This window comes from Trichoderma reesei, assembly GCF_000167675.1.
Source record: "Trichoderma reesei QM6a unplaced genomic scaffold TRIREscaffold_3, whole genome shotgun sequence".
NCBI classification, from domain to species: Eukaryota; Fungi; Ascomycota; class Sordariomycetes; order Hypocreales; family Hypocreaceae; genus Trichoderma; species Trichoderma reesei.
This window is the reverse complement of record NW_006711150.1, coordinates 1,671,377-1,693,176: the sequence shown is the minus strand read 5'-3', so window position 1 is coordinate 1,693,176 and position 21,800 is coordinate 1,671,377. Positions and strand designations below refer to the sequence as shown.

At 53.0% G+C, this 21,800-nt stretch overlaps 7 protein-coding genes across 7 annotated transcripts; all 7 read left to right on the top strand.

Annotated features, from left to right (window-relative positions):
- Positions 1 to 776: 776 nt before the first annotated feature.
- TRIREDRAFT_56610 (uncharacterized protein) lies at positions 777 to 2,527 on the top strand (the record flags this gene model as incomplete). Its single annotated transcript, XM_006962953.1, has 2 exons — positions 777 to 985; positions 1,201 to 2,527. 2 exons carry the CDS (start codon positions 777 to 779, stop codon positions 2,525 to 2,527), a joined length of 1,536 nt encoding a protein of 511 aa, XP_006963015.1.
- A 516-nt stretch (positions 2,528 to 3,043) lies between these two features.
- TRIREDRAFT_75566 (uncharacterized protein) lies at positions 3,044 to 4,323 on the top strand. The gene is made up of 4 exons (XM_006962952.1): positions 3,044 to 3,181; positions 3,258 to 3,318; positions 3,384 to 3,888; positions 3,997 to 4,323. Exons 1-4 carry the CDS (start codon positions 3,154 to 3,156, stop codon positions 4,069 to 4,071), a joined length of 669 nt encoding a protein of 222 aa, XP_006963014.1. The 5' UTR covers positions 3,044 to 3,153; the 3' UTR covers positions 4,072 to 4,323.
- Positions 4,324 to 4,699: 376 nt separating this feature from the next.
- rpl11 (60S ribosomal protein L11, L5 family) lies at positions 4,700 to 5,619 on the top strand. Its single transcript, XM_006962951.1, has 3 exons — positions 4,700 to 4,856; positions 4,923 to 5,005; positions 5,076 to 5,619. Exons 1-3 carry the CDS (start codon positions 4,712 to 4,714, stop codon positions 5,367 to 5,369), a joined length of 522 nt encoding a protein of 173 aa, XP_006963013.1. The 5' UTR covers positions 4,700 to 4,711; the 3' UTR covers positions 5,370 to 5,619.
- An 869-nt stretch (positions 5,620 to 6,488) lies between these two features.
- atp1 (ATP synthase alpha chain mitochondrial precursor) lies at positions 6,489 to 9,191 on the top strand. Its single transcript, XM_006962465.1, has 7 exons — positions 6,489 to 6,639; positions 6,920 to 7,077; positions 7,249 to 7,305; positions 7,362 to 7,482; positions 7,551 to 7,966; positions 8,022 to 8,592; positions 8,690 to 9,191. The coding sequence occupies exons 1-7, from the start codon at positions 6,571 to 6,573 to the stop codon at positions 8,951 to 8,953; spliced, it is 1,656 nt and encodes a 551-aa protein (XP_006962527.1). The 5' UTR covers positions 6,489 to 6,570; the 3' UTR covers positions 8,954 to 9,191.
- Positions 9,192 to 10,985: 1,794 nt separating this feature from the next.
- TRIREDRAFT_104551 (uncharacterized protein) lies at positions 10,986 to 12,134 on the top strand (the record flags this gene model as incomplete). The annotated part of the gene is made up of 2 exons (XM_006962950.1): positions 10,986 to 11,807; positions 11,841 to 12,134. 2 exons carry the CDS (start codon positions 10,986 to 10,988, stop codon positions 12,132 to 12,134), a joined length of 1,116 nt encoding a protein of 371 aa, XP_006963012.1.
- Positions 12,135 to 13,372: 1,238 nt separating this feature from the next.
- TRIREDRAFT_45675 (uncharacterized protein) lies at positions 13,373 to 14,795 on the top strand (the record flags this gene model as incomplete). The annotated part of the gene is made up of 4 exons (XM_006962510.1): positions 13,373 to 13,451; positions 13,554 to 13,651; positions 13,754 to 14,464; positions 14,549 to 14,795. The coding sequence occupies 4 exons, from the start codon at positions 13,376 to 13,378 to the stop codon at positions 14,678 to 14,680; spliced, it is 1,017 nt and encodes a 338-aa protein (XP_006962572.1). The 3' UTR covers positions 14,681 to 14,795.
- A 5,038-nt stretch (positions 14,796 to 19,833) lies between these two features.
- Positions 19,834 to 21,417, top strand: TRIREDRAFT_104549 (uncharacterized protein; the record flags this gene model as incomplete). Its single annotated transcript, XM_006962949.1, has 1 exon — positions 19,834 to 21,417. One exon carries the CDS (start codon positions 19,834 to 19,836, stop codon positions 21,415 to 21,417), a length of 1,584 nt encoding a protein of 527 aa, XP_006963011.1.
- Between the last annotated feature and the right edge of the window lie 383 nt (positions 21,418 to 21,800).

Sequence of the window (21,800 nt, the reverse complement as noted above, 5' to 3'; positions counted from 1 at the left end):
TGGCAATTAAATGTAGGTAGATTTTGTATTGAGGAAATCAGATAAGTATTCCCATTGGCTGATAGGCGAGGTACCTGAGTACGGAATTCTCGGAATAAGAAGGTTCATCTTGATACTCTGGTAGAGATCAAGCCAAGGTTGAGTGAGACGCTTTGGGGTCCTCTTACATGATCTTGCCGGGACCCTGAATAGAAAAAGAATACTGCTTGCCCTCTTCAGACCTGCATTCATAAAGCTTTTCAAGTACCTAATCTCATCTTGCCCTGTACTTGACTTCTCAAGAGTTGGTACATTGCCCACGATAAGAAAGTCCCAACCCAAAGTCGTACCTGCATCAGTCAATCTGAAAATCTCCGTCCAACTCTTTGGTTTAAGCTTCGTCGAGTGACTTACTGCTTCACGTGACGTGCAGCCAATCCGACGTCTCCAAACGGTCGAAGTCGCCTGCAGGGAACTTTTACCGCCAATCAGATGCGCGACTCCGATCCAAAGCCACTGCACTTCGGCTTGTTGCCGAGGTACCTGTACGAAGCGCCGGAGTGTGTTCCTGACAGGAAGTAGCGAGGTACCGACTAACCGCAGTCACAGGCGGCTTAACCTCTTTGCAGCCTCGCTCGACTTTTGCAGAAGAAACCTTCTTCCGATCTCTCATCAACAGCCCATTCACCATGGCCATGCGGCTGACAATGTCTTCTCTGCCAGAGAGTACCGACGACGATTCGCATTGGGCAACATAGCAGTGACCGCCTCACCTGGCCAGTCTCCCGCCAGAAATCATGTATCCCGCCAGGCCCCGTCTGCCGGTGCTGGCCCCTCGCCTGCCGGGCAACTCGCCGCCGGTCGTCGAGAGGCCGAGCGTCAAGGAGCATACGGAGCAGGAGTGGGACGCCCGGAGGGGCCTCATCCACGCGCTCTACATTGGCGACAACCGCAAGTTGAATGAGATCATGGCCATCATGGAGACCAAGTACGGATTTGCCGCCACGTAAGTCTTGGCCCTGCTGTGTTTTTGCTGTCTCTTGTCTCGCCCGCTCCGCATGCCTCGATACAGCTACCTACTATTTTGCTTTGGCATAGTTGAGCATTCATACTGGTGCCGCTGCCCGACAAAGTGGGAGGTGGTGCCATGCGAGGCGGTAGGCCAACATCATCAGTTGAAACATGGGAACTAACTTAGTGTGCTACTTACCCACGCAAAAGCGAGCAAATGTACAAGAAGAGATTCAAGAAGTGGAACATCAGAAAACGATCCTACAGAAAAGCATCTGATGTAGCCAAGGCTGCCTCGGACTCCTCTACTACCGCCTCTCCTTCTACTACTTCCACTTCTTCTTCTTCAACCGAGGCGGCACAGCAAGGTGCCGACGATGATGTGGAAGTGATCACTAGAACGGAATTGCCTACAACAACAACAACAGGCCTCGACTTGGTGCCAATGCCCAATTTCAGGCCACTGGCAGATCTGGAACTCATTCTGAACGGCGTCATGTCTTGGAGCTCGGTCAAGCTGGAGTCGTATCGCATTGCCTCCGATCCCATGTCCCAATATCTCGCCGCTCCGAATCAGCCGCCTATGCAAGATAGCCGGACAATGTACCGGACCTTTGAGTTGGTTTTCGATCTTTGGTCCTATGGCAAAGGCGATCTTGCCGGCATGGCGGCCAGAAAGGGCTTCTACGTCATGGAGTTTGTTCTCACCGAGGAACATCCCGACCTACTCTGGCATATGCTTGACACGATATACGACATGATTGACCGAGGCCACCTGCAGCTGCTCGGCATGTTCCTACGGCATGCGCTCGTGCTGGCACGAAGGCGCTTCCCCGAAAGCTACCCTCTCATCCGCATCCTTCAGCAGCTCTTGGTGTGTGACTATCAAACTGAAAACGGCCGCCAGTTCATCTGCTATCTATTGCGGCAGGCATGGTTGCGGAATGTCGATCTTCTTGCGGACCACATCAAGAAGTCGACATCTCAGGAGTTTTGGCTATATGAGCAGCTGATCTGGGACGGCCGGACGAGACTACGTCGGAATAACGGGCTAGCCAACAAACGCGAGCTCATGTACGAAGGCCTCGAGAACCTGGTGCAGCATGAAGAACAGCCTCTGGAGACTGATAGCAACCTTGAGAAGCTGAGAGCCGACGCCCTCATATTGGAGTTTACACAAATGGATCTGGGCGACAGGGAAAAGGCGGAGCAGATGGCGTTGGACTTGCTGGACACCAACCAGTTCGGATTGGGACCTCTCTCGGCTGCTCGGTTCCATGCATACGCTCGCAAGATGCTGGCCAGAATCTTTGAGAGCAAAGAGGATTGGGATCAGGTTGAGGAGAATCTGAAGTCTGCCATCCACATGCGAGAGGCAGCGCACGGCACGAGCTCTAACCTGCGGGTCATCCGAGACATGTGGGTGCTGGCCGCATACTATCAAAAAGTCGGCAAGCTGGAAAACGCGCTGCAGGTCGCCCAAGACGCCATTACGAGGGCGCAGCAGTATCTACGCGATCTTCCACGCTGCGACTAAGCACGAACAGATACCAGATCGCAAGGTCAATTGGCGTTTGGAGATGACAACTGGAAACTTGGGCAAATTGGAAAACATTACGAGGAGACTTGCTTTTTCTGGGGTTTTGGGGTTCTAATTTAGGTTTGCTTTTAGGACAGCGACTCAAGTGCAAAATAAAACTACTAGACACTCGATAGAGCATCTGAACAGCGAGATACAGGTAAGCATATCACTAGGTAGTTAAAACACTTGATGCCAACAAAGACCAAGTTGAAGTTATTACAACATCGTAGGGTATTTGGCTCGATCACTGCTAGTCTCGGTTCACGTCCTTTTGCTGAGCTAAGGCAGCACCTTCGCACCTGTGGAGACGGCCATGCAGATGTGCAAACGTGGCACCAGCCACATTGGCGTCTTGCCACATGACGTTGACGTGTGTCCGGCTTCATTACTGGATAGAGGCGGCGCTGGGCTTGCAGGGTCGCAAGACTGAACCTGCGTCAGGCACCTACATATTTTACCGACTCAATTCTCTAGCCACATTATCCGAAGATCCCCTTACATATCAGTGATGAGACGGTAGCTGGTTGTCCTTGTTGATCCATATCGTTTCTCCCTACATTCACACAAGACATCAGCACACGATGACAAGAAACACGCCCCCGGATTACTGTGAGTCCATCTCTCCCCGCCATCAACCCCGGAAACTGGAGGTGGACATGCACTCACACATGCATACGCCACGCAGACGCAATCCTCGAGGTTTCAGAGAAAGCCTCTGCCGCTCAGATTCGAGATGCGTATAAACGGTAAGCATTCTTTCGTGCTGATGGCCGCTGCTCTTACTCCCGGCTGACCACCGTGTCTTTCCCAGAGCTGCCCTGAAGACGCACCCCGATCGAGTTGCCAACAACTCACCCGAGCGAGAGCAGAGGACTCGACGCTTCCAGCTCGTCAACGACGCCTACTACACCCTCTCCGATCCCACCAGGCGAGCAGAGTACGACATTCAGCGAACGTCGTACCGCCGGCCAACGGCCTCCGACCCCTTCGCAGACGCAGAGGACACCTCGGGACAGAGCTTCTACTCGTGGGCATGGGATCACTTTGCGAACGGGGCCGGCCGTGAGGAGGCGGAAAATGCCCAGTTCAGCGATGCCTTTGAGGAGATGATGCGAGACGAGGGATTCGCTGCGGACGGGACGCCGAACCAGCAGCCGGGCACCTCAACCATGTGGGGCATGGTCGGTGCAGTCAGTGGCGGCGCGCTGGGCTTCATCGTGGGCAACGTGCCCGGGCTGCTTGCGGGAGCGGTGGCCGGTAATCGTCTGGGGGCCATCAGGGATACCAAGGGGAAGAGCGTGTACGAGGTCTTCCAGGTAAGCCCACAGGCTACGTGTGATATCGCTGCGACGCCTCTCAGACTATCATTATTCTGAGACTGACTCGGTTACTTCAGATTTCCCTGGAAGCTAATGTATACATAGGAACTTCCTCAAGACGATAAGGCGAGGCTGCTGAGCCAGCTGGCCGCAAAGGTATTTAGCCATGTGACTGGCTGATGGTGATGGCTCCAGCAACGCCCAACTGGAGGGAGTTCTAGCGATGGAAGGGTGGAAAATGTGTATACGGACGGATCGATTTTTTATGTTTGGCGAGGACTCTTTGGTTGAGTGCGCTTTTTCCCTTCCTTTTATTTCCCTCTTTCCCCCCTTTATTTTGCTTTCTTGTTCTTTATATCACGAGGATACGCTATGAGACGATGGAAACGACCCCTACCTGCTTGTCGCCAGTGTGCGTCCACAACAAGGCAGAAGATACGCCAAACGGAACAATACCAATTACTTAGTAAATCATACAATAAAGCTGTGAATTTGACCATTCAATGCGTCCGGCTTACCGTGAAGATACCACAGGACGTCAAACAAGAGATGATTAGAGTCTCCAAAGCACCGGCATCAATCTCAGCGGAGGCTGATTACTAAGGCTAGCGCGAGGAGCTCCAATTCTAGCGGCGATGCGCTGCATGCGCTAGTCCGCACGGGGAAGTCCAAACCCCGCTTTTCTGGGCTCTCGCTTGAGGGCAGAGAAACCCTCGAAAATTTCCCGCCCATCACAAAATCGTCTGACGCTGCTTCAACCTCGCCCTTTCGCCCACCACCGACGCAAGCAGCAAGACATCGCCGCCCAACGACCGCAGCAATGGCATCCGAGAAGGCTAGCAACCCCATGCGGGAGCTCAAGATTCAGAAGCTCGTTCTGAACATCTCCGTCGGTGAATCTGGTGACAGACTCACCCGTGCCGCCAAGGTGCTTGAGCAGCTGTCCGGTCAAACCCCCGTCTACAGTACGTCTTGAACATTTTTTGATCCAAAAGTTGTAAAAGGGAACAAGACATTAACCATTTTCACAGGCAAGGCCCGTTACACCGTCCGAACCTTCGGTATCCGTCGTAACGAAAAGATTGCTGTCCACGTCACCGTCCGTGGCCCCAAGGTAAGTTCGATACCCGACGTTGAAAAACCCTTGAATTCAGACAACATGTGCTGACAACATTATCAACCAGGCTGAGGAGATCCTCGAGCGTGGCCTCAAGGTCAAGGAGTACGAGCTCCGCAAGCGCAACTTCTCCGAGACTGGCAACTTCGGCTTCGGTATCAGCGAGCACATCGATCTCGGTATCAAGTACGACCCTTCCATCGGTATCTACGGCATGGACTTCTACTGCTGCATGACCCGCCCTGGTGAGCGCGTCACCCGCCGCCGCCGCATGAAGAGCCGGATCGGTGCCTCCCACCGCATCAAGCGCGACGAGACCGTCCGGTGGTTCAAGAGCCGCTTCGATGGCATTGTCCGATAAACGGATAATATCCAATCGAAAACCAAATCAACTTTTTTTTTCTCTCTCTTATTTCTTGTCATGGAAATGGGCACGGCGAACATTGGGGGGTAACAAAAGGATCATATGGTCATGTATTCTTCCGCTTGATTTTTACATCAGCTCGTACCAAATTTTTTTGAGTCGAGCAACGGCCTGAGAGACCGACCGGCGCTATGCCGGCTTCACGTATATTGCCCCCTGCAATGTGATGGCACCATTATGCCTTTGGCAAAGCTTGCTTGCTTGATGAGGATTGTGTGTCGATTCTCTGTTGTTTTGTAGTTTTTCGGCATTGGTGATGGCTCGTTAGTAAGTTGCGTTGATCATACCAAATGAATGATACTTCAGTTTCCGCAAGTTACGGCACGCCACATGCATTTTCAGTCCGCACGGCGATGCATCGTTTTCTCACAGCTCAGGCAGTATTCGTCCTCAACTCCGTATTACTGTATTTTTGTTGCACCATCAAGCTACTGCTGGATTTCATGCGCAGCTGGTTTCATGTCGGAGTCTTCGGCATCACCTGTGTCGAGATAGCCTTGATACAATTCTTAATTCGAGGAAACCATATCAATTCACTATCTGTGTTCTCGATATTGTACTTGAATGGGAGGATCCATAAGGTAGTCAGAATAACCAATTGATTCTTGTGCACGATTTCCAATGGTAACAGCATCTTGGGTGCAGTCAGTCCTTCACGTCATCTCCATTTTGGTACGTACCGCCGAAGCAGCTGCACCTGCCTTTCACGATCGCGATGGCCAATGTTCATGCCTTTGCAATCAGGCACAAAACGCAGGCACCAAGAAATTGGAGACCGGTCGGAAGAAGCAAGCGCAAGGCAAGAGCAAGAAAAAGCGCTCGCTCTCTCTCGCTCAGTCTCTCTCCATTCCGCGTTAGCCTCGTCGAGCCCAGGAAAATTGTTAAGGCGGCGTCGGCTTCCCTCCCAGCAAAACCGCGCAAGTGGCCGTGATTGGCCCGCGAGGCAACCCGAGCCCCCACCCTTGGTGCTCACAGACTCTGCTCTCTCCATCCGCCCTCCTCCCGAAAATCTCCATTTTGCTCTTCCTGCAAAAGGCAGCAAGCATCAACAAACTCCTCTCAACTCCTCCACCCCCCAATTGCACGCCCGCTGCAATTGCTCCCCTCGTTGCTGAGGCCTTCGTATTTCGCCCTCAAGATGTTCCGCAACGCCCTCCGACAGTCCTCTCGCGCTGTTGGCGCCGTCGCTGCTGGCCGAGTCTCCGTGGTGAGTGTCTTTCCCGCACGCCCGAAAACGACCGCTGGGGAAACAAGGCGAAAAAAATTGAACCCCGGCACATGGATCTTGTGGAGGGGGGGTCATGACAGCCATGCACAGGCGTCTGCATCTCGGGATTCTTGGAGCTCAATTGAGCTTTGCATCGAGCTCCTCGAGGCGCAGAGCAAAACTTTTTGAGCTTTTTCCCAGCCTCGTCCGCGGGCGGTGCTCCATACGGCTTTTATTGGCCTCCCGGCTAACATGGCTTCTTCTCTCAACGCCAATATAGACTCGAAATGCCGCACCGGTTGCCATCAACGCCGTCCGAACCTACGCTGCCGACGCCAAGGCCTCTCCCACCGAGGTTTCTTCCATCCTCGAGCAGCGAATCCGTGGTGTTCAGGAGGAGACCAACCTTGCTGAGACTGGCCGTGTCCTGTCTGTTGGGTATGTGGAGGGCCACCTTTGCTTTTGAAGCCGCAACGCCGGATGCAATCCTTGTCAGCCTCGGGATGCATGCGAACCGGGAATGTCAAGGGACAAGCTGTTTCTCTGCACGCTTCCATTTGCCTGATGGTTACTTTGGCCAAAGTGTCTTTTCTAACTATGAGCGTCTAGTGATGGTATCGCCCGTGTCCACGGTATGGCCAATGTCCAGGCCGAGGAGCTTGTCGAGTATGTCAATATCTCTCTGTTTCCCATGTGGGAGCCTTGCATCTAACGCTATCTAGGTTCGCTTCCGGCGTCAAGGGCATGTGCATGAACCTCGAGGCCGGCCAGGTCGGTGTCGTGCTGTTCGGTTCCGATCGTCTGGTCAAGGAAGGCGAGACCGTCAAGCGTACTGGTCAGATTGTGAGTGATATCCCAAAATCTGCCGCCAGCTTATACTCCAGCACCAGTCATGCTAACTCCTTATCAAGGTCGACGTCCCCGTCGGCCCTGAGCTGCTCGGCCGTGTTGTCGATGCTCTCGGCAACCCCATTGACGGCAAGGGTCCCCTCAACACCAAGGAGAGACGCCGTGCTCAGCTCAAGGCCCCCGGTATCCTGCCCCGCAAGTCTGTCAACCAGCCCGTCCAGACCGGTCTCAAGTCCGTCGACGCCATGGTTCCCATCGGCCGTGGTCAGCGTGAGTTGATCATCGGTGACCGTCAGACTGGCAAGACTGCCGTCGCTCTCGACACCATCCTCAACCAGAAGCGATGGAACAGCTCCAATGACGAGACCAAGAAGCTCTACTGCGTCTACGTCGCCGTCGGCCAGAAGCGATCCACTGTCGCTCAGCTCGTCAAGACTCTCGAGGAGAACAATGCTCTCCAATACTCGGTGGTCGTGGCGAATGTCTCCCCGTTCTCACTTGAATCTTTGATTCTGTACTAACATCTTCAACAGTGCCACCGCCTCCGAAGCTGCTCCTCTGCAGTACATTGCTCCTTTCACTGGCACGGCCATTGCTGAGAGCTTCATGCATTCTGGGAAGCACGCCCTGATCGTCTACGACGATCTGTCCAAGCAGGCCGTTGCCTACCGTCAGATGTCCCTGCTGCTGCGTCGTCCCCCTGGACGTGAGGCTTACCCCGGTGACGTCTTCTACCTGCACTCGCGTCTGCTGGAGCGTGCCGCCAAGCTCAACGACAAGCACGGTGGTGGTTCCGTGACTGCCCTGCCCATCATCGAGACCCAGGGTGGTGACGTGTCTGCCTACATTCCCACCAACGTCATTTCCATTACCGACGGTCAGATCTTCCTGGAATCCGAGCTGTTCTACAAGGGTGTCCGACCTGCCATCAACGTCGGTCTGTCCGTCTCTCGTGTCGGCTCCGCTGCTCAGCTCAAGGCCATGAAGCAGGTCGCTGGTTCCCTGAAGCTCTTCTTGGCCCAGTACCGTGAGGTTGCCGCTTTCGCCCAGTTCGGTTCCGATCTTGATGCTTCTACCAAGCAGACCCTGGCTCGTGGTGAACGCGTAAGTTGTCCCTGGCGCATTTCTCACTTCCTATTTCCGTCCTTGTTTTCCCTCCCATTTGAGAGACGGCAAGATTGCTAATCAACCTTTATTACAGTTGACCGAGCTTCTCAAGCAGAAGCAGTACTCGCCCATGGCCGTCAACGAGATGGTTCCTCTCATCTATGCTGGTATCAACGGTCACCTCGACGCTATCCCTGTCAACCAGATCCTCAAGTGGGAGGCCGACTTCCTTGCCCACCTCAAGACCAACGAGGCCGACCTGCTGGCCACCATCGACAAGGAGGGTGCTCTGAGCAAGGACCTCGAGGCCAGACTCAAGGACGTCACCGTCAGCTTTGTCAAGAGCTTCCTCAGCTAAGCGGTTAATAAGCTGAAGCGCTCAACAAGCAAAATAGAAAGGCCACTGTTGGGGGGTGCTACTGTCTATACCAATATATTGTTGGTCGTTTTCTAGAGCTGGAAGAAGGAGGATGAAAAGCGATGGCTTTGCCGAATGAGAAAGCCATGGCTAAAAAGGAAGACGCGCCAGTCATTCTACCACATGTAAAATACGAGCACATTACTCAATGGATGTCCTTAATTCCCTTTGTTCTGTTAATCTAGGCGAGAAAGACATCTGGCAAGTGATTCAAGTAATGGGAGGTAGGTAATGTGTGATTTATATGTATGTACCTCTTCATTCAGCCTGAGATTTGTCATGTTTTCAAGTACCTGGCAAATTACTCAAAAGGATGCGTATCTCTACGAAATCATTCGGGTTAAGCATGGGTATGCATGGGCGAATACTGGTCCAAGCATTAGCGAGCTCAAGCCCGCATAGACTGCCTTGACATCAGTAGACCCGAAACTTGTCGTGTTCTCAGTGAATTAGGGCTGTCAGTGAGTCATGAAACTTTCTTAAATGCACGGCGGGAGTTGGTTCTCGCTTTCCTAGACGCGTGCTCTATATCATAGGCGCAACGTTTTGTCATTTGCATGGAGAATTGCTGTGAATGGTTTGAGATGGGACGGGCAATGCGTAATGATACGTCAGGTACATGTATGTAAGGCTAGAGAGTTGGATCCAGCTTTGCCAGACGCGTTTTCTACTATGTAGGGCCGGTGTCATGTCCCTTTTCAAGGAGAAGCCACTCCAGTCTGTCCTGTAGGAGCTCTGAAGGCCTTTGGTTTCCAACAATGTTGTGTACATGCGGACCCTTGGAGCCAGGCAGGCAGCGTGAGAATATGTGGATCTTCTTACTTTATCCTCACGTCGAGGATAACTATGCCCACTTCCAGCCTCGGGGTAGAGGATGAGCAAGATGGCGGAGAGATTCTTTGGGAATAGGACATCCTTTCAGTGCGATTTCACTGGAAGTCTGTCCTGAGAATGGTAATCATCCTCCCCGTGAACTTTTGGAGCACATCGGTAAGCACGGACCCTTCTTCTCCAACCCACACATGGCCATATTCATTCACTCACGGCCGGCAACTTTTCTTCTTTCTGGCTGAAGAAACTTGACTTTACAAACCATTCGCTCCTAATACTTCCCCAAGGCTCGCCCAACAGCGGCTTTGTTGACAGCGATCCCAAGAAGACCAAGAAGGACGGCTCTGCCAAGGGCAACTGGTAAGTATTGACTCCCACCACGTCTTATTATACTACATCCACTGACACATCGTGACAGGGGACGTGCCTGCGAGGAAGACGTGGATAAAGACTTCCTCCTCCTTTCTACCCTAACTGATGGGCTCAAGTCTCTCCCACGTCGATAACGGTGCGCCACTGGACATAAACAAGATGCCCTAGCAGAGTAGAACTCCAGCCAGATTGGTACGATCAGGCACCGCCTCGAGAAGGGGGACCCCAGCGACCGCCAAGCCAGATGGAGAAGATCAACGCCACCGTGGGCGATGCTGTCACAGAGGGTGGCACGAACCATGGCGGCGTGATAGAGGCCAGAAATGATGAGCTCCTGCAAGTCCAGCCGGCCCAACACCTTGGTCAAGAACACGAGATGGATGGGGTGCTCGAGAAGCCAGATGAAGCCCGCGGGCCCGCAGAATCCAAAAGTCCTCGATTTGGTCCCTGACGCCACTGTGCTGTACCGGGACGCGGACGAGCCCTCTGGGTATGTGTACTCGGCGCCTCTTTGTGGGCTGTTGACCTATCCACCAGAGCTCATAATAGAGCTCAAGAGATTCGCCACGAGGGGCCTGGCGTGAACTGCTGCCCATCAATCAGATGATCCTGGCCACACACTTGTGGATGGACATCCAAGGTACAAAAGATCTGGAGCTCGAGAAATTCGCAAAGTCAAAACCAAGCCAGCCCACTCCAGCCGTCCCCAACGTCCGCCTGGGAGACATGATTCTCAACTACCCTCACTGGCTCAGGTGGACTAGAATATATGTCTCTGGCCGAGCATCCCCATCCTTTCCGATGGACGCAAAGGGCTTACTTTACAGACTTTATTGAACAGCAGCTCGGCACCAGTACCTACAGCCTGGATGAGGAGAAAGTCAAAAATCTCATGCTGCAAGTGGGCACAACTATCCCAGGGGTAGATTCGAGTGAGAGGGTCCGCATATTCCCATGCTGCATGCCTGGATCTAAAGGTCCCCACCTACACAACCTTCACGGGCACGAGAAGCCTTCCAAGATAGCCCTTGCGCTGACTGGGCTGCCAGATATCAAACTCATGGGCCTTGATTCCTACGCGCACCCACATGATATGCTCGAGGGGTATAAGACGAGGTTGGCCTTCAAGCCGCGTTCCCTGAAGCACCTCCTCCTAGTGTCGGGCCCCCTCCAAAGCTCGCAGAAGCATGCCAATAAATCAGATCTCAAGATGGCCCCATTATGGTCCACGGTGACAGGCGCAAGAGGTTGTTGGGGATTCCTTGGAGGTTCTGCTCCCAGTGGTCCTCCGCCCATCCCTATTCAGCGCCAAAGCATCCTACATCTCGAAGACGAGCTTCCACCCGCAAAGTACCGAACCTATATGCACCAGGCGCGAGTCCACTACGATAAGGTAGCAAGCTATGTGCATGCAACAGGCATTGCCGATATGAGGATAAATAAGAATTGGTTCTTGACACCGCATGGGATGCTGCCGATTACAGAAGACGACTTGTTGCGAGCGGTCCCCACGGCCTGGAGTATTTCTACGTCACGCCCAATCGCGGCCCTGGAGGATACCAATGCAGCTGTTGAGATGGCTCCCCGACAGGTGTAGGGAAATCCTCCTAGCAAGGGCCCAAAGGCAAGGCAGTGGACGAGTCCGGCAGGGAATGTGGACGGGGCAGTTTTTGACGAGTTGCTGGCCCTGTTTACTAAGATTCCAGAGGGGGCACACTGTTGCTGGCCCGCGGCACTTGATGTGTTAAGGGGCATGAAGAGGGAGGACGTCAGGACTGAAGACCTGTTGGCCATTCGCTGGAAGAATGTCTTACAAGATATGGCTGCATTAAGCCCGGGCCCTGAGGAGTGGCTTAAGGATTTGAAAAAGCTGGCAGGGAAGTATTTGGAGGAGACCAAAAAGAATATGAAGGACTGAGGCTGCGGCCTAACCAGCATTGAGATGAGGCTTTTCCTTTTCCTTCCTTTTATGTTATGGCCGTGGGCCGGTGCGATTTCTTATGACAGTATGAAGGGAGGGAAATATGCATGCGTTCCTGGGTCACGGGTCCTCATCAAAAGGCATCCCAAGGAGGACTCATGCTATGGACCAGAGCGGCTTAGAATATGATGTTGTTTCAAGGTGCTTCTTTCGTTATTTGACGTTATGGCTATGGGCTAGCGAATTCGTCTACAAGCAAAGGAATCACAGGACATGCATCTTCCAGAGCCACAAGCCTAATTTTTGGAAGCACCTTATAGGGGGGCTGTTTATGGGGGCCATGGCGATGCAGATTCCTCCTCAATCATGGTCCATAGGTAGTTAGTTTCTCTTTATATTAACAACTTTGCTACTTTTTACCTAGTTGCTCGTTCCAGTCTATTTCACAAGCTCAAATTCTTCCTAACCGTGGCCTAACCTTTCCTTGGTCTTTGGTCCTGTATTTCAGTCCGCAATCAAATGCATTTCTTTATAGGTGGTAATATCTTCTAGTAGCAGTAACGGATGGTCTTTGGTAGGTATGCATATATTGCCTACAGCAAGCGGTCTATGGCGCGCCAGGGTATCTTGCATCCCAAGCTGATACATACAGAGTTACAGACTCGACGTGCAGTCAAGGCCTTTTTTCAGCTACTCATGTATATATGATCTTCAAGAATCCTGATACCGAGAATATATACATGTAGCAGAGAGTAGCAGAGAGTAGAATATCTTATCTATCATAAGCAGCAGCAGCAGCAGCATCATTGTTCTGTCTTGTTCTCTCGGTTATTCACTCTGGGTCTACCTGAGCTAGCGATGATGTCATCAACGAGACGCATCTTTCGTTGCTGCTCGACTAGAAAACGTGACATGACAAACTCCACTGTTCCATCTCTCTCAAACCGCTTCTGTCATTCATCATACGATCATTTTTAAAAAGAATAATGAAACATTGACTCTGTCATCATCGGTACTGATTTCATACGGATCTCGGAGGTACGGCAATTGCAGCGCGCCAGCTCCATTCCCCTCACTTACCTACCCTGGATCCGTCTCATTTTCCACTTTACTGACAACCAAAACACTGTATCATAGAGAGGAGGACCGCACATTGGCAACACCTTTACAGCTTCAGGATCGAACCTTGCAAAGCCCAATCATCTCTGATAATGTCTGCCGACAGAGACACTCCCAACATGTCTGCCACAACAAAGAACGTGCTGGGCAAGGTCAGGCGGATGATTCCGCCCATGCTGGACACATTCCATAAGGGTATGCAGCTGCCAGGCAATTTCGCCGTTTCACCATATAATGGAAAACGTGCAGTGCCAGAGTTGAAAAGACTGACGAGAACTCATCTTCATGCACATATAGGTCAGCTTGGCCGAGTTGGTGTCATCGGTGGTAGCGAGGACTACACAGGAGCGCCATATTTCTCGGCCATGGCCAGTGCAAGATTGGGATGCGACATGGTGAGCCCAGAACGACTCCTCTGCCCCCAGAATCCTCAGCTTCAATTGATCGGAACTCTTCTTGAGGTATAGAGATATAAAATTGACACAAGGCCCTTTCAGTCACACGTCATTTGCACTCCCGCTGCTGCGGCAGTCATCAAGACGTATTCACCTAACCTCATGGTACACCCGCTCATGCGCCAGTCGCCTCCGCAGAAACAATCGTCAGCAGAAGGCAAGGACTCGGATTCGGACCCCGACCATGTGGCCAACAGGATCATCGACATGCTGGGGAGGCTACACGTTCTTGTTGTAGGTCCGGGGCTCGGCCGTGATCCCCTCATGCAAGCAACCGTGAGCCGCGTCATCAGGGCCGCCAGAGACTCCGAAATGCCCGTGGTCCTCGATGCCGACGCTCTCCAGCTTGTCCAGAACGATCCGGATGTGGTAAGAGGCTACAAGTACGCGGTTCTGACCCCCAACGTGGTCGAATTCAAGCGACTCTGTGATGCGCTCAAGATCGACGTCGGCCAGCAGAGCAGCGAGACGGGCAAGGTAGAGACGCTAGCCAAGGAACTGGGCGGCGTGACCATCATTCAAAAGGGCTACAAGGACTTCATCTCCAACGGCAAAGTCACCCTGGTGAGCGATCTCGAGGGAGGGAAGAAGCGAAGCGGCGGACAGGGCGATACCTTGACAGGAACGGTGGCGACCTTTTTGGGCTGGCGCAAGGCTTATCTCGATGGGCTGTGGAAGGATCGCGAGCAGCCAGCTCTTGATGCCGATGAGATGATGGGCTTGGCTGCGTTTGGAGGAAGTGCAGTGACGAGGGTGAGTCTCTCCAACTCGAACGGAGACTTCAAACTTTAACAAGCTGGCTGTACCATTGCTAACATATGGTATCTCAACTTCCAGGAGTGCTCACGGCTGGCCTTTCTGAAAAAGGGACGGAGTCTGCAGGCGAGCGATTTGACGGACGAAGTTCATTCCGCTTTCATGGCGCTCTTTGGCGAGGTTGATGGAGAGGCAGATGCGGCGAGGCTCTGAGTTACAATTTGCCACGATATCGGCCAGAACGGGCAGTAGCTCAGTGACGCATGGCCAGGAGTAGGGGAATGCCAGAGTGTAGACCGGGCCGAGGACTCAAGGATGCCAGGAAATCGATGAGCACAGACTTGTAGATAAGATCAGACGTAACTTTCAGGCAATTCCGCTCTCATCACCGTCAAGTTTTACTCGTCCACGACTTCTTACAGGTCAAACTCAGGGCTATTGCAGATCGTCAGTCAGATGATGTTTGCAAACGGCTGCAAGCATCAAGCTGCCAGCGCATACATACACCCGCGTAGCGCCATTCATGCAAGCCGGCGATCTTGCATCGGACATCAAAGGGAAACAAACCTCGCTTGAGCATTCCGGAAACGAAGGGCTGCTCATCATGGCTTTGCTCAGCTTGCTTTGCAGCTGACTACCCAGCCTCCATCCGCCTGGGCCTGGCGCACCGGAACCCCCAGTGCCCCCCTCGAGCTAGGATCTTATGCTGCGCTTATGCCTGAGCAAAAACCATCTTGTTGGCTGCAGGACGCAGCAAGCATCAAAAATGCGGTATGGCCTTGAAAGAAAGCAGTAGATAGTCAAGGTCTGATGGATTGCATTCCCAAAATAGATGAGAACGAACGTATCAGAAGTTGTCATTGACTGGTTGCCTTGCCATTGGGGGTGGATAGATAGACTGACGGGGCATGTAGGTGGTCGGATTCAGCAGCTTGTAAACAACACTGTATGGCACTTATAAAGACGCTTGGAGCAGCGGAGTGTCAAGTGCTTGAGTTGCTAGGCAACTTGCTTCTCTTGCAGCTGCTTTGACAAGCCATGTGAAGAGGCCCATGATATATTCTGCGCACCTGAATAGGCGAGTTGGATGACCGCGACAGTCTGACTGAGCTTCCAAGAGGCGAAACGGAGGACTTTCTCTTTGTCTGACACAGTCGGACTTGAAGTTGAGCTCCCTATATCACTAAGTAGGTCAGAAGCACGGACTGGGAGGAATTGCATTCTATAAACAAATGGTAGCAGAAACAACAGTAATAGCAACAAAAGTGATAAAGCTAGCAATAGCAGAGACAGGCACATTTGGTGACAACTAGTTGCAGTAAGACTACTACTCGCACTCAGATACAGTATAATTCCTACCTAAACCTACCATGTTGTGCTTGCTGGCTGCCTCCAAGACTTGCAAACACGGCTTGATGATAAAGCTCATGGCTGATGGCGAAGCCGACAATGTTCAATGGCCTTGCAATCTTGGTGACGCAGGTCCGCGATTGGGCGGTCATATGCACGGGATCTTGGACTACTACGAGCCGCAGCCGCATGCAAGGGGGTCATCAAATCTGTCCTCGTGAATCATGGCACATCAAGAGTTGATTGGATGCTCGGTTCAGCTATCGACTTACTCGAGATTTCTTTGGATAAGACCCTGGCCAGCTACCAGAGAGATTGCTGCAGTCTTTGCATCTCCCGGGGCTTGCTGCATCAGAAGTCCACAATCATCCCATCCTAGAGAAGAGCTGAATAGAGTGCATAGCCATCCCGAGGCAACCCCCGTGACCTTATTCCAACAAACGAAATGAATCTCTTTGCAAACGCCAAAGATGCCAATTCAGCGTGCTGTAATGTATGCATCAACAAGGGGCAGCCGAAAGGGGCAGGGCAGTGCTGGTGGTAGGTAGTGAGACAGATCTGGAGAAGAGGGAGCAAGCACTCTTTGCCCATCTCGCACTCAAAGGGAGAATCGATATCTTTTCGAGAGGTGCTTACTGCTTTGTACTGAAAATGTAAGTCGTCCTCCATGCTCACACGATGGCGATTGGCCGAATGGAGAACGGTGAGCTGTATTACAAGCACCTGTTCGTGTTACCATGGTCGCTACACCAAGCATCGACCGGTCAAGACGGCTGTAAGCCACATTGGCATCTTGGAGGCGCTCTGATGCGGGCCATTGCGTATTTCGGCCGTCGATTACCGGGATGATAGTTACATCGAGAAGCCAAAACCAATAACGCAGTGGCGATGCCTCGCACGACGAGGGACTCGCGCAGCTGTGGCTTTATTGGTGGGACAAGTGGTTGCTTCGTACTCCGCACATGCCTGTCAGTACCTGATATGACCGCTCCAATATGCAGGCGACGTGCAGTTCGGTGAGCTACCCAGCTCGTTGAGTCCTAGTCGAGTAGCACTCATACAACAGCCCAGAGGCAAAATGACAGCTCGCGCGTCATTGGTAATAGTGCTGCTGCATTTGCTTTTTCCTGGAGTGGGTATAGTTGTAGGTTTTTTTTTTTCTCTTCTCCTTCTCCCTCCTACCTCCCTTTTACCTACTTGCTTTTTCCAATAACCCCTCATGTTCTAGTGTATGCGCATGTAAGGAGTCGTATCACATATCGAAAACGCCTCTGAAAGAGCTTTTGCATAGAGAGCTTCACGGTAGTGATGGCAGATGGCATCCGTTTGGCTCGCTTGGTGCCTCGGTATCTGGTCATAAGCAGGGCGAGAGTACGATTTAGCCGCTCATGAACCTGGGCCATATCCCGGACCGTCTGTGAACACAGAAAGCGAGTCAGTTTGCCAACCATGCAACGGGCATCTTGCGTGTGGAGACGATTTGAAGAGCGACTGTGCAACCCCATCCCAAGGGAGGAGGCAAAACAAAGACGGGGCAAAGGCAGGAAATGCGTACCACGTATGCGTATGGCCCCAACCCCTGTGAAGAAGTGGTTAGCGATGGAGCGCTGCCCCCCGCGCCTAGATTCTGCGCAACGGCTGCGGTCTTTGTCCACAGCGGTTGGTCGCATCATTTCAGTACCTGGGACCAAACAAGATGGTATGCTCTGGCGGCACGAAGCTTCCCGTCAGGCCAACGCTCGCAATTGTGTCCTTGGAGAGGTGTGGTCCTGTCAGATCTGCCCCCGAATGATAGCCGTGGTGGTGTTCTACGGGGTACTGCATGGCACCATGCACGTCAAGCCCTGAGAGAGCACTCGTATCATATTTCGTCAGTCCAGTCGCCGAGTGGTTGCCAAGTACTGCTGGTACACAGTGGAAGGGGCGAATGCTCGAGGGCGGATGTGAGATGTGAGCTATGATCTGAATTAGTAGATCGCCGGACTGGCATGTTAGAAAGAAGCCTGCATAAGGGTAGTGGGGCCGTGGACTGAAGCTCCCAGTCATTCGTCCCAGTGCCCCTCGATTCCGTCCTTGTTAATCGAAACAAACCACCAACCTGATCTGGATGAGTGGAGAAGGATGATAGATCTGAGCAGAGCCCGCCAAAGTGTCTCTTTCTGTGTTCCTGGGGGCGCTTGTACGAAGTACTCGTACCAGAGCATAGCGGTCTGTTAGAGGCAGGCCTTTATGTCGGTGTGAAGCGGATAGAGGCTGTTTGCAGTAAGACGCAGGTGTCGTCACATTAGCCGAGCCAAGATGCTGGGAATCGGGACGGGAGACGATCGGTCATAGGAGAGGCATGAGTCCTAGAGCGCAGATCACCCGTCAAAGACGGCTTTCGCCCTGTTGCTTTGTACGTACTCCGTTATATGGCGCGCAGAATCGAATATTCGAGGGGGTTCAGGTACTGATACTCCATAGCCCGCAGGCCTTGTCTCTCTCCTCCTGTCGTACTGTCTTGGACAAGACGGCTGTGTGATGCATACCTCGGGTCTGAGGTCCTGTTAAAATTCAGTGGCGCTTTGGTCACAAAAGTCTCAGCCTGGACGCTTCCACATGTCTCACCTGCTCCGCACCAACGGATTCAAAGGGCTGGAGGGGTTTGGGGGTGAAGGGTGAAGGCAATGCCGCCTCCCCTCAAAGTTGCCATGCCAGGGCACATCCTCCACCATCTCGGCCATCTCGAGGACCAGGACCCTCAAGCATCCCGCGCCGTGGAGAGACATCCCGGTCGACGTCCGTGACCCGCGGCGCTAATCTGCACATATTGTTTCTGCCCTGCGTCCGAAGTGGCTCTTGGCTGCGGCTTCTCAGCTTCATCTTGTCATGAATCACGGGCGCGAGTGGTGTGGCTTGCTGCACCAGCGCGCAGGCCGTGGAGACGGTCGAGGAGGCTATCCGATTTGCTTGCTTTTTGCTGCTGCTGGCTTTGCTTTTTTGGCTGCTGTGACCCAGGGTCCGGGATGTCTTAGAGGGAGGAACTGCGCTCGGTCTCACTCTGGCCGGCCCCTGGGAGACGCGATAAAAGTCTCCCTCGATCCCTTCTGGCGAGGGCCGTGGCAACTCGAGTTGCTCTTGTCTCGTTGTGTGTTTGATACAAAGTCGTGCAGCTTGTATTATCTTCGACTTGGCTCCTTGTTGGTCTGAAGCTACTCCATTGCGACTTCCTCGTCATTTCTGGTGCCGTCGCTCCTTCTGTCCTTGCGGTGAAACTCCTAGGAAGTTGCTTGTTGGCTCCTTCCATTCACTTATACGCGAGGTACCCCCAGAAGTACCTACCTCAACTTTCCGTATCGCGTCAAACGCGATCAACCTCAACCTCGACTCCTTGAGCCACACTCGATCTGCGACAGAAGTGCGCAGTGAATACCCGGAATATCTCGAACCCAAAGACGGCTCGCAATCACCACAGTTGCGGCCTCCAGTCTTGGCCCCGCCTGTCGTCACCCCTGAAGGCGGTACAAGGCGCATACGCACAGCATCGCCAGCTGCATCACTTTGACACATATCCACGGCGCGCATATCTTGCACTACGCTCGCTCTTGCGTCGACTCGAAGAGATCGGGTATCACGTATAACCTGCCGAGGGCCAGTCGATTCTGCAACAGCCCGCAGCTAAGGGAAGGGCGCCGCCTGGTCTGTCTTTGATTCATCAATTTGCAGCCGCCCTTTGGCGAGGTGTGGCCGATTGGACCGGCAATCATTGTCTTGACTTGACTTTTGATTCACTTCTGCCTCACATTTCACTTTGTATGGGCAACTGCCTGCCACTCCATTAATTCCACGCTCGCGTTCGAAAAACCCCGGCTCCTCGCTTCTTCCCCAAACCTTCTCTCGACATCAGCCCTCACCCTTCACGATCAAAGCAGGAGCTGCAAGGACACACAGCACCATCTTTCCAAGCCGCGTCCGACGCGGACTTCCATCTGAATTGTCTCCCTCGCCTTCTCCATTCTTCTTCTTTTCTGACAACGATGGCGACCGGATTCGACCGCCTCGAGAGGCTCTTCAGCTCCAAACGCAAAGCTTCCCTGGCGTCCCTCAGGGTTGTCACGTCTACCAGTCCTCCAACAGAGCCGCAATTTCCCTCTCCTTCTTTCATCCGCCCGACAGCAACTCGTATGACAGCTCGGGAGGAGGTGCGCTCGCGACTAGCCACAGGTCGATCTCCCTCTGTTCCAGATGCCATCCCCTCTCGCCTGGGCTCACTGAGCTCGAACGCGTCCAGTCCTGGCTTTGGTCGATCGCCTATTCGGTCTCCATCTCTTTCCGATCCCCATTCACAACCAGACTCATTAGTCGCCAAGCTCCGCGAGTATCGCTTCAGCCCACCTAGCCCCGAGGAGAAGGCCGTCACAGGATCGGTGGCTTTCAGTCCTGCAGGCACGGAGCAGTTTGACATGCCGAGTCCTCGTTCTCAAACCCCCCCTCGCCTGCCGGACTTGCCTCGTCTACATACTCCTCCATCGCCTCGGTCGGTAGATAACGGGTCCTGCCGTCGCTCTCTTGAGAGTCTCAAAAGCCCAACCCTTACGTACAACGCTCCGCCAACTCCAGAGGACTCTCCTGAGATTGTACCCGTGCGCAATCTCCTTGCCGATTCCAAGATATTCGACATTGCCATCGACAAGACTCTCTTTGATGAGATTGAAGATCAGTTACTTCAGTCTTTCGACCACGCCTCGTTCAACGACTCGTACAACGACTCGTCTCCCTCTGAGGCTTCCTCCAACAGCTCTACTTTGCGAGAGCCTGATTTCAACGAGTTCTTGAATCTCAGCGACGACGATATTGCTGAGTTGACGCCTGAGGATCCCTCAGCTGAGTTTGACGACGAATCGCGGCAGTCCTCTCCAACCTCCATGGATACTTCTGCCCCTTCACCCACGCCGGCCGCCCCCTCGTCTCTGTTGACGCTGACGCCCCCGCCCGCAAGCCGCCCTGCCACCGCCGCTGCCTTTGAGGCAGCCAGGATTGCAAAGAGGCATGACTTTGACCTCATCTACGTTGTGAATCTTTGGCCAGGCGGGCCATGTGGCCAAATGTTCGACCTTGGGTCCACGAACTCCTGCGAAAGGCCTCTGGTTGGTCGACTGTTGGCGGCGCATGGCCTTCATCAAGTCCCTTCACCACTTCAGATATCTTCCGTTGTTCACACCACCATCTTACGATCGAAGGGCTGGGTTGAGTACCGTAACCAAGAGGCTGAACCGCACGAGCTTGCTCGTGGCTATGCGTGCTCCTTCTACCCAGGAAATTATTCTCCAGGTAGCTCGAGCGGCAAAGAGAGTCCGGTTTCAGGAGTCCGGTTATCGGACATGATCGATCGGGGTATCGTGTTTGCCGCGTATAGAAAACCCAGGATTGGGCCGTGCAAACTTGGACACAGCTTTACCGGAAGTGAGCTCAACACACTTCACGAGGATGCCGAGACCTTGGTGGAGATGTTGATCGATATACACGCCCGCAACCGCCAATGCCGGACAGCTTCTCATCATCAAGTATGCGACGACACTGGCCCCATGCCCATGCAGCAGACTGCGTGGCTATCTGCTTAAACTGGACCAATGGCACTGATTCGTCTGGGAAACTTTACGCAATTTTGGTGGACGTTTATGCCTGTTTGTTTTCCACTTGTTCTTGCTTTCTTCTTTTCTTTTCTTTTGTCACCATACATGATGTGTTACGAACGAGTCTCCTTTGTCGGTCACATTTCCCCTGGTTGTCTTGTCGTTTTGAAGATACCAACAGGAGTGGTTGTTTTTGTGATCACTCATCACACGAGAGCGATCTGCTTGCTGCGTTTGGCGTTGGAACTTCATCCTGGAGAGCTTCAGCTCTTCCTACTATAATCAGGGGTGGAAATTCGTCCAGGCATGGTCGGTGGCGTTTATTCCTGCATGCGTGTCATGAGAGGAAAAATATGGAAAGGGATGTGATT